The following is a 10,992-nucleotide window of genomic DNA, read 5'->3' as shown; positions in this document are numbered from 1 at the left end:
GATATCCTGATAAAATGGAAAATAATGCATGACTAGGCATAGTAATTGATAAATGTGTGGCTCTAAGCATGACATAGAGGTACACCACTGCATGACCCTAAGTCTAAAATTCAAACTAGGTGTCGGATAATCTGGTGGAGTGATGAGATGTCAAGTGTGTGTGAGGAAGATTTGAATAGTCCACTATTTGTACTGAGCTAGAACTTGTCTGGTTAGTCCTGCTAAAAGTAAGTTGTAATAGACAATTGGGAAAGGATCATAGGCCCTTATTCAATATACCCATCTTTAGCCTAAATAAAAGAAAACCAAATGAAATTTATCCTCCTTTGATCCAAATGATTTGAGCTTAAATTAGTCCTTTCTTTTTCACCCAAACTGATCTTTTCTGGGAATAATATGTTGGCCCTTGTCCCTCCTTGGACATGTAGACCTCAGCTTATGCCAAAAGCATAAGTTGAGGGTGGCTTATGCAGTAAACAACTTTTTTATGGCCCTAACCCAACTTTGGGTATTGTGTACTTTGACTCATGGCAAAGCCATGAGTTGAGGGTCGCTATTATAAGGAATGCTCTGGAAAGTGGGGTTGAAAGAACAAAGAGAGACAAAGAACAAATGTAAAGTGACTCAAGAATTACTTGAAAGAAAATTAAATAAAAAAATTAAAATAAATACAAGCAAGAAAGAGGAGAGTCACTAACACAAATGAAGAAAAAAGGGAAAATAGCAAGGTGAAAGAATATGGGAAACAGGGCAAAATAAAATGATAGAAAATGGTATGTTTAGCTGATATGTCAAGGAGGGAAAAAGTCACTAAAGTATATCTAAATGTACCCTACCTAGCCCTGAGCCTTTGTTACAAGCTAAGAAAGTCCTATCGTGATCCTAAGGGTTGTATAGAGAACTTAAAGTAGTGAAAATAAGGGTAAGCTTATGGCAATAGGTATGAATGAGTATGAATTTTTTCAGAGAGTGAGTGTTGAAAAGTAATCCTTATACCAAAACTGAAATCATTGTGTGAAAAATGAGGATTTTGTTTGAAGTGAAGACACTAGTTGCAATACCTGAAATATTAGCACCTCGGTGAGAAATTGAAGAGGATAGGTGTTAGTGCATGGTGAGTCTGTGTCATGGTCTAATTCAACATAATTCAAGCCTAATAGTGATAGAGTGCATAAATATGATGACGTTGATCGGGATTGATAGCCAAATGATTGCGGAGGACAAAACATGGATACTATTGTACAAAGATTTTGTATTGAGTCATAGTGCGTCGCTTAAGGATAAACAACGAATTTAAGTTATGGGTGTTGATATACCGTGGTTTCACGGTATTATTAATACTTTTTCATTAAGTTTAGTGTTTCCAAAATACTTTTTGTGCTAATTTTTATATAAGTTTCTCCTTATTTGCAGAAAATCTTTCCAAAGATGAATGTGGAGGTTTTAGAGCAAAGAAATGCAGAAGAGACCACCTACGAAGCTTGTGACGGTTCGTAGGTGGCATCGTAGTGCAATTGCTGAAGAAAGATGGGGAAGTCTGACCAAGTGTGGGGTTACGGAGTGCGTGATGGACCGTCGTATCCATGACGGCCCGTCGTGCTGGTTCATCATGAAGTTAAGAGAAGTAGTCCAGTACCCAAATTCCAACAGTTCAAGTGTTTTGGAACAGAGATCCTCGACGGACCATTGTGTCTGTGACGATCCGTCATATCTGCCGTCGAGGATAATGAAGAAAGCAGCAAAAGAAATTGCACAAGTATGGGACGAAGGAGTCCATGACGGTTCGTAGTGACCACGATGATCCGTCGCGAGGTCCATCGACTCAGCCGCGTTTTGAAAGATTTCTAGCAAATAGAGTCCTTATGTAATTAGGTTTTTATTTTTTTATAAATAGTTTGGAAAACCTCGTTTTTGAGGTTAGACTCTGGATTATTTGGTTAGGCCCTTGATTATTGTTAGAATCTTGATTATTTTTTAGACGTTTTGTGAGATTCTTGATTATTTTGAGATTCTTGTAATTGATTGTTGGTGATTTTTGTTGATCAATAAAGCGAACTTTTGGATTTTACTCTTTATCATTGAAGTAAGTGCATGAATTCTTATATCATATATTTAATATTGTGATTATGACTATGGGTGACTAAACTCCATAACTAGGATTGTGGGAACCATAGGCTAAAAATGAGGTAAAACCTAACTAAAATAACAATTCTAGAATATTGTCTTGCATGTATTGATAATTCTTTCGCTTAGAAGTCTTTTTAAAGAATGGCCAACGTTAGAACTCGCCTTAATGCTATTTGCGTGACCAAGGAGGTAGATAATAGGAAAAGAATCATCAACATATATTTAGTGTATATTATCTAATAGGCTAGTATTGATTGGTACGAGGTAATAACTTAGTCAAATATCGAATACGATGCTTAATATGAGGTAAAGATAAGGGTTAGGACAGCAACACACGTAGCCAGACCAAGGTTCGGAGTTAAATATTGTAGATGCCGGACCAAGGATTTAGAAATACATAACTTATCACTTTGCATGCAAAATACTAGTAAAGAATTGTTATAGTTAGACTTATCAAGTTATGAAGCTGTGAGGAACACGTAAACCCTAGTTACTTTCATTAATTGATTAAACTCCAACATTTGAAGCTGTTAAGTGTCTCTTTTAATTTCGCTAGTTATTTTCATTTATTTAGAAATAGAAACCCCCCTTTTATCATTTTTGCTTTCCAAGGAAGTAATTGACTGAACAATAGTAATAATAGATTGAAGTTAATTTTAAACTATTTTCCTCGTGGGAACGATCCCAACCTCATTAGTTGGGTTATTTACTTGACACGACAGCTTTACTTGTTATTTGAGAAGTAAGTTTGAGCGTATTAGAGGCTAAGATATTTATGGAGGTTTTGGAGGCTATTTGGTAATACCTTTATGATCATGAGTTCTTTACTTCAATAATGATGGTTATTTCTTCATGATGATGTTCAATTGAAGTATAATATATGAATTGATTAGGATGAGGATGATATGATGAGTGTAATGGCATATAATGATTATGTTGAATTGTGAGATCATGGTAAGGGTATGATGATGCAAGTTTGAAGTTTATTCTCTTGTATTCCTATTACTATGACTATGATGCATTGATCTCACTAATGATGGTTTGTGTTGAAAGGAATCTCGCATCCCATACCTAATGATCTAATGCCATGATTATGCAAGGGGTTAGTCTCATCTGGCCTACATTAAGATATAATGATTAATAAAAGGCCAAAGACATTCAAAAAAAAGGGATTATAGTTTAGGACTGGGCGAATTAGATATGAGAGGTGTACGTTCACAATAATAGAAGGTAGGCTCACAGTGGTTCTCATCAGATGGAAACGATAATTCAGTTGTGCATAAAGAGGATTTCCAATAAATATTCCATAGTTCCTTAAATATGTTGCCCACATAGGAAAACTAGCTAGTGGATCCACCAAGAATGATATGTTCATGTTTTGGTTCTACCTTGGCAAGTAGAACACCTTATTTTGATATAGGGTTTCATGACACCAAACTTCATGTTTAGCTCGCATGGTCTATTGTCGGTTAAGACAATTGTTTCCGAAAGTAAAATGAATGAATAAAAGTATTAAAATGGACACTAACTAGGGTGACTTAAGAGGTTCTACTTAGTGTAGGTAAAGGTATGTGACTTTACCTATGCATTGCACAAGTTGACCTTGAGGGAAGTCCTAGGAGGTTTTTCTTATGCACTTATTGATATGAATGAAATTCATATGTTGACTCATGTTGATGATCTTGTATGATGTTGGTTTCATTAATGAATATGATATTGCTCAAAACTTCTATGTATGATGATTATTATACATGATGTTATGTTATATGAACTGTAGAAATTCCTTATGGTCTCTTTTCTTGTTTACTTGATTATGTAGGGTTATGGGTCTTCACATGAACATTGCATTAGTAGGTTTGGGATGTGATTGTGGTTAAAGGTTTTGTATGATTTGAAGTTATGAACTCTTGTACATGAATTGTTGTTATGACTTTATGTTGAAGCTATTCATGTTGATATGACTTTATTATAATGTTGGCCTTCTGCTGGATATGAACTTGTCTTAATAATATTATGATCATTGACTTGTATATGCTTTTGTATGTTCATAAAAGGCTTTCAAAGTTACTTATCATGGTTTTGAAAAAAGTGTCCCTTTAAACATTTCAATGGTCTTATTTGCATATGTTTCTATACCGAGTATATGTGGTTTGTACTAACGCATATTCTATCTATTTTTACAATAATGTATGTTCGATCCATTGAGGTCTTTCAAGGACATTCACAAGGAAGACTTTGACATATTTCCTAAGTTGTTGGTAGGTCCTCAAGTTCGAGGATGTTGTCATTCTCCTATACTAGCTATGATGTTGACTATGTTTAAAGACACTTGATCTTTCCTTATTTTAAGACTATTGTTGTAAGCCTATATGTGGAATATTGTACTAGTGTAAGGTCTATGCTCAACATTTTAATTCTCTATTATATAGTTTATATATGTGACTACTATTAGACTATTTATAAATTGGCTATGGTTCATAAAAAAGAAGTCTATGTAAACTTCATAAGTGAGGAGTGTTTGTAAACTCCTTGTATGATAAGTGAGAAATCTAAGTTTACTTCACTATGTAAAAGTTTTAAATTTTCCTCATTTTCTCGACCTTTGATATGTGTTGATGTATGCTAAGTGCTAGTCTAAGTCCTCTTTTAGGAAGAAGACGCTGGTAACGTCGAGCGGGTGCCCCATCGCGACAAACTTGGTATCAAAGCATGAGGTTTAGTAATCTTAGGATTGATGTCTCACTAAACCACGTCTATGTATATTCTTGTTCATGAGTGTTTAGCACGCCACACTTATGAGTGAGAGAATGTGTGATATTTATTAGTAAATTCTAACCTCTTTGGTATTTTTAAAAGTCGTGCCTCAAGAGTGGTAACTCTATGTGTCCTTTTTCTTATAATTCTTTTCTTGTGGTTATAGGATATGAATACTATAAGGGTATGCACAATAAGAATTCAAAAGGAGATTGCTTATGCGGGAGTTCCTCCCCAAGGCAACCAAGCTCCTCCTCAAAAGCAAGTTCCACAAGGTGACCATGTCCTGGCCATTCATCTAGCCATAATGGATGAATAGAAAAGGTCACCTTTTATAAGGTTTGCACAAGATATGACTACCAAAGCTCAAGTTGTATTTACTCAAGCTCAAGATATACCGGCTCAAGAAAACCGAGAATTTGGACCCTTTGTGAACCAAAATGCTAGTACCATAGCTTCTCTCTTGAGGTACTTCACAAGGATGAACCCTCCAATGTTCTTTGGGTCTAAGGTGAATGAATATCCCCAAGACACATCTTGTATGATATGGGAGTGATTTCTAATGAGAAGGTTGAGCTAGCCGCATATGAACTAAAATATGTTGCAAAAATTGGTATACTCAATGGAGGGACAATAGGGCTTTTAGAGAGGTCCCCATAAGTTAGGAAGACTTTAGAAGGGCCTTTATTGATAGGTTCTTCCCAAAAGAGAAAAAAGACGACAAGGTGGAATAGGTCATTAATATTTGTCAAGGAGGTATGAGTGTTCTTGAATACTCTTTTCACTAAATTATCTAAGTATGCCTCTTCTTTGGTTTCAAACCCGAGGGATGAAATGAACCGTTTTGTGAAGGGCGTGTCCAATGATCTTATGGAAGATTGTCGTACGGCGATGCTTCATGACAACATGAGCATTTCTCGTTTGATGTTGCATGCTCAACAAGTTGAGGAGAGTAGGCTCAAGATGAAGAATAGGGGATTCAAGAGGGAAAAGGCTTATGAAGGAGACACTTCTAAGCGAAAGTTGGAAATTAAAGACAAGCCTAAGTTCAAGAAGAGATTCTCCAACAAAGTACCTTCTAAATTTCCCAAGGATAGGGTGTCTAAACCTTAGGCCTCAAGGGGGAAGAGGTGTAAATTCACTAAGTGATAAACCTACTTGTACAAAGTGTGGTTAGAAGCGTATGGGTGAATTCTTGGTGGGAACGGATAATTGGTTTAGTTGTGGTAAGAGTTTTCATAAAGTGAGAGATTGTTCCGTTCTTAAGGCCAAGGGGAGGGAGAGTAATCAATTTCAAGTAAGCAGTCCTAGTTCCAATGCTCCTAAGAAGAACCGCTTCTATGCTCTCCATTCGAAGGGTGAACAAGAGGATTATCCTGATGTCATGACGGGCAGTGACAAGTGTTCTCCAGATCCCGGTGCTACCTTATCATTTGTAACTCCATTAGTAGCTAAAAATGTTGATCTTCTACTTGATGTTTTTGTTGAACCTTTCTCGGTTACTATCCCGGTGGGTGACTCCATTATGGCTAGAAGAGTCTTTAGGAGTTTTCCTACATCATTGCCCAATAGAGTTACTTAGGTTGATTTGATATATTTTGATACGTTGGACTTTGATGTCATATTAGGGGTGGATTGGTTTCATACTTGTTTTACTTCTATTGATTGTAGAACAAGGGTAATTAGGTTTCAATTTCCAAATAAACTCGTCTTAGAATGGAAGGGGTTAACTCAATCCCTAGAGGTCGAATCATTTCGTGTCTAAAATCTTGTAGGATGATCTCTAAGGGGTGTCTTTACCATATTGTGAGGGAAGAACCTTTAGTCCGAGCTTCCTCCACTAGATTTGGTACTTGTAGTGAAGGATTTTTCAGAGGTCTTCCCCAATGACTTTCTTGAAATTCCTCCTGAATGGGAAACAGACTTTGCTATAGACTTGTTACTGGATACAAAGCTTATTTCAATCCCTTCTTCCCAGATGGCTCCGACCGAGTTGAAGGAGTTAAAACTTCAACTTAAAAATTTACTAGACAAAGGTTTCATACAACGTAGTATTTATCCATGGGGCAATTTGGTGTTATTTGTAAAGAAGAAGGATGGATCGCTTCGGATATGCATTGATTATCGTCAAAAAATAAGGTTACCATAAATACAAAGTATCCTCACCCTAGGATTGACAGTTTTTTTTATCAACTCCAAGGGTCAAGATACTTTTCAAAAATTTATTTGAGGTCGGGTTATCACAAACTTAGGGTGATAGGTGAAGACATAAATAAAATGACTTTCCGAACAAGGTATGGTCATTATGAGTTTTTAGTGATGTCGTTTGGTCTAAAATTCCCTAGTGGACTTTATGGACCTTATGAATAGAGTGTTATGGAATTACCTTGACTCCTTTGTAATTGTCTTCATTGATGATATCTTTGTATATTCTAAGAGTAAGGATGAACATATGGTCCATTTGAGGGTAGTATTGCGAGTCCTCAAGGAACATCAACTTTTTGTAAAATATAGTAAGTGTGAATTTTGGTTGAGATCAGTTGATTTTCTTGACCACATGAACTCAAGTGAGGATATTAAGGTCGATCCGAAAAAAACAGAAGCAGTTAAGAATCGGCCTAGACATTTGACTCCAACCAATATTAGAAGTTTATTGGGTTTAGACGAGTATTATAGGAGGTTTTTTGATGGGTTTGCGTCTATTGATTCCCTTTGACTACGTTAACCCAAAAGAATGTTAAGTTTGACTGGTTGGAAGCTTGTGAAAGAGGCTTCAAGAGTTGAAAGATAAGTTTACCTCTGCTCCGGCATTGAATTTACCAAAGGATACTCAAGGGTTTGTAGTGTATCATGACGCTTCTCGAGTAGGTTTAGGGTGTTTCCTCACACAACATGGTAAGGTGATAGCATATACCTCTAGATAATCCAAGGTGCATGAGAAAAATTATCCAACTCATGATCTTGATTTAGCGGCTGTAGTAATTTCTTTGAAAATATGGAGGCATTATGGTCCATGTGGATGTATTTACCAACCATAAGAATCTTCAATATGTGCTCACTTAAGGAATTTAATCTTCAACAAAGAAGGTGGTTGGAACTTTTAAAGGATTATGAGATGAGTGTTCTCTACCACCTCAGTAAGGACAATATGGTTGTAGACGCTCTAAGTTGAATGTCAATGGGTAGTGTAGCACATGTTCATGATGATAAAAAAGAGTTAGTGAAAGAGGCGAATAGATTTGCTCGATTGGGTGTTCGGTTTGAAGATTCTACAAAAGGAGGGTCTATAGTTAATCATAATTTCGAATCAGCTTTAGTGGTGGAGGTGAAGTCTAAGCAACACCTTGATCCTCTATTGATGGAATTGAAAAAATCAGTCCTTAGTAAGTTCACTGAGGCATTCTCCTAAGGACGGGATAGGGTACTTAGGTATCAAGGTAGGTTGTGTGTACCAGATGAGGATGGTATAAGGGGACAAATTTGGGAGGAAGATCACGGTTCCCGATATTCCATTTATTCGGGAGCCACAAAAATGTATCTTGATCTTCAAGAGGTCTATTGGTGGGGAGGGTTTAAAAGGAACATAGCAAAGTTTATGGCTAAATGTCCTAATTGTATACAAGTCAAGGCCGAACATCAAATATTAGGTGGTTTAACTCAAGTAATGGATGTCAAGTGGGAAGATATCAATATCGACTTTGTAGTGTATTTGCCTCAAACCCACAGACAAAATGATTCAATATGGGTGATTGTCGATATTTTGATGAAATTTGGCCACTTTATCCCCGTCAGATATACTTATATGCAGAGGAGTATGCTAGTTAGTACCTTAATGAGATTGTGCATTTGCATGGAATCCCTTTGTCCATCATCTCGGATAGAGGTGCCTAATTCATTTCTCATTTTTAGAGGTCTTTTCAAAAGGGGATAGTACTCAAATTTAAACTTAGCAACACTTTTCGTCCTCAAATAGATGTCTAAGCAGAGCGTGCCATCCAAACCCTTGAAGATATATTAAGATCTTATGTTATCGACTTCAAGGGTACTTTGAACGATCACCTAACATTGATAGAGTTCTCCTACAACAATAACTATCATTCTAGTATTTCCATGGAATCATTTGAAGCACTCTATGGTAGAAGATGTAGGTCTCCCGTTTGGTGGTTTAAGGTAGGAGAGTTTTCACTCCTTGGTCCTGATATAATCTATCAAGCCTTGGAGAAGGTTCGGATGATAAGGGATAGGTTGGAAACAGACTATAGTCGGCAAAAATCTTATGCCAACAATAGATGAAGAGATCTTGAATTTGAAGTAGGTGATTGGGTCTACTTGAAGATTTCACCATGAAAGGGGTGTTGAGATTTGGTAATAAGGGAAAGCCTTCCCCAATATATGGGCCCTTATGAGATAGTGAAACGGGCCTGGAAGGTTGTTTATGAGTTGAATTTACCAAGTGAATTATCCCTGGTAAACTTGGTATTTATGTATCCATGCTTAAGAAATGTATAGGCGACCCAGTATCCATTCTCCCGACTGAAGGGATAGGAGTGAATGAGAACCGTTCATATGAAGAGGTTCTTGTTGCAATTCTAGATCGTCAAGTCAATAAATTAAGGAATAAAGAGGTGGCATCCGTAAAATTCCTAAGGAGAAACCACCTAGTTGGGGGAGTAACATGGGAGGTCGAGGCCGACATGAAGTACCTTTATCCTTTTCTCTTTCCTCAAAATTCTAGTCAAAGTTGAGGTTAGTAGTTCCTCTTAAAATAAAAATAATGAATATTATTGAATTTGGATTACTTTAATAATATGTGCATACATTTTTAAAGGTTCATGCTAAAGTGAATTGTCATGAAAAATGCTCTCTTGTTTAACTTCCATTTATTTGTGTTACGTGTATAGTTGCCTTCATGAAATTGTAGTGAGCATGTTTATGTGGCTTGAAAGAAGGGTTTAATAGTGACTATTGATGTTTATGTTGAGCTCATGTTGATATTGAGAAGGTGGTTCCTCATTATGTGATATAAAGTATTAAGCTCTTTTATGTTGTAAATTTTGTATTGGTTTGCTATGTTCAATGTCATGTTATGTATTTGATGGAGTTGTAAATAAATCGTATGAGATGTGATTCATGATGATTTCATGTTTTTGTTGTTGTTGGTTGGGCGGATATTATTGAGTATCATTCTCCCTATAAAAAGAATTAATTTCGGGGATGAATATTCCATGGGGATAATGTAACACTCCAAACGTCCATGACTTAGTCTAGAGACTCACATGACTAAAAAAACCCTGCAAGCACTATTTCTAAGTCTAACTTAATGCATTGAAACTAATTAGGAAGTGTAAGAATCGAAACATCAAGAAATGACCATGACATTCACGGGGTTTTAAAAGTCAAAATTTAGTCAAATTTGTTAAAAATGTGTTTAACATATAGCAGAGTGAGTTTAGGGTCAAGACATATGGGTATGACTACCCAAGGACCATCCTAAGGTTCCTTGAGGAGGACCCCACATTTACACCTCAAAACTATCTTTTGGACACTGTGCAACCATGAGACCAAATGACAAGTCGTCCTTTGATTGACGCTCCGTTGATGGTGTTTTTCATTGACACTTACCCATATCCCAAAAAGGGGTTAAAACCGAGTCTTTGATCCAAACCATAGATAACCAGGACGTTCTGTGGTTGGATTGACGTCCCATCAACGGGGAGTCATCAATTGAAGGTTTGGTTCACTGCGAAGTTTCGTTCAAGGTTAGTAAAATTTGTTAATTAGTTAATTAATTAAATAGGAGTTAAGGTGTGTTTTATTAAGTTATTTGGTGACTATAAAGTAGTTAAACCTCTTCAATCTAACTCAACACCCCATTATTTTCCAACCCCAATTCTCTCCAACTTCTCTCTACTTTCTCTCTATATTCCAAAGACCCTCATTGAAGATCAAGTCCAAGATTGTTTAGGACTCAAAGATTCAAGTTTTTCTCCATTAATCTTAAAGGAATCTTAAGGTATGGAAGCTATTCAATCTTGGGATCTCTTACCCCAAAAGGCTTTTCAAAATTTGTTTCTAAAGGTGTCTAAAACATGGGTTTTCATCCAATTTCGT

General features: G+C 36.5%; 1 protein-coding gene across 1 annotated transcript; it reads left to right on the top strand.

Annotated features, from left to right (window-relative positions):
* Window positions 1–5,715: 5,715 nt before the first annotated feature.
* Window positions 5,716–6,463, top strand: LOC138337816 (uncharacterized). Its single transcript, XM_069288244.1, has 2 exons — window positions 5,716–5,952; window positions 6,149–6,463. The coding sequence occupies exons 1-2, from the start codon at window positions 5,716–5,718 to the stop codon at window positions 6,461–6,463; spliced, it is 552 nt and encodes a 183-aa protein (XP_069144345.1).
* Window positions 6,464–10,992: the final 4,529 nt, after the last annotated feature.

Source organism: Solanum lycopersicum, chromosome 8 (genome assembly GCF_036512215.1).
Source record: "Solanum lycopersicum chromosome 8, SLM_r2.1".
Classification (NCBI taxonomy): Eukaryota; Viridiplantae; Streptophyta; class Magnoliopsida; order Solanales; family Solanaceae; genus Solanum; species Solanum lycopersicum.
The sequence above is the reverse complement of the archived record's forward strand: the minus strand, read 5'-3'. Positions and strand labels throughout refer to the sequence as shown.

Excerpts from the sequence above, each read along its gene's own strand:
- LOC138337816 (XM_069288244.1), top strand. The coding sequence starts at position 5,716 with ATGAACCGTTTTGTGAAGGGCGTGTCCAATGATCTTATGGAAGATTGT. Across the intron at positions 5,953-6,148 it reads AGAAGAGATTCTCCAACAAA|GCCAAGGGGAGGGAGAGTAA; the intron begins GTACCTTCTAAA and ends TCCGTTCTTAAG.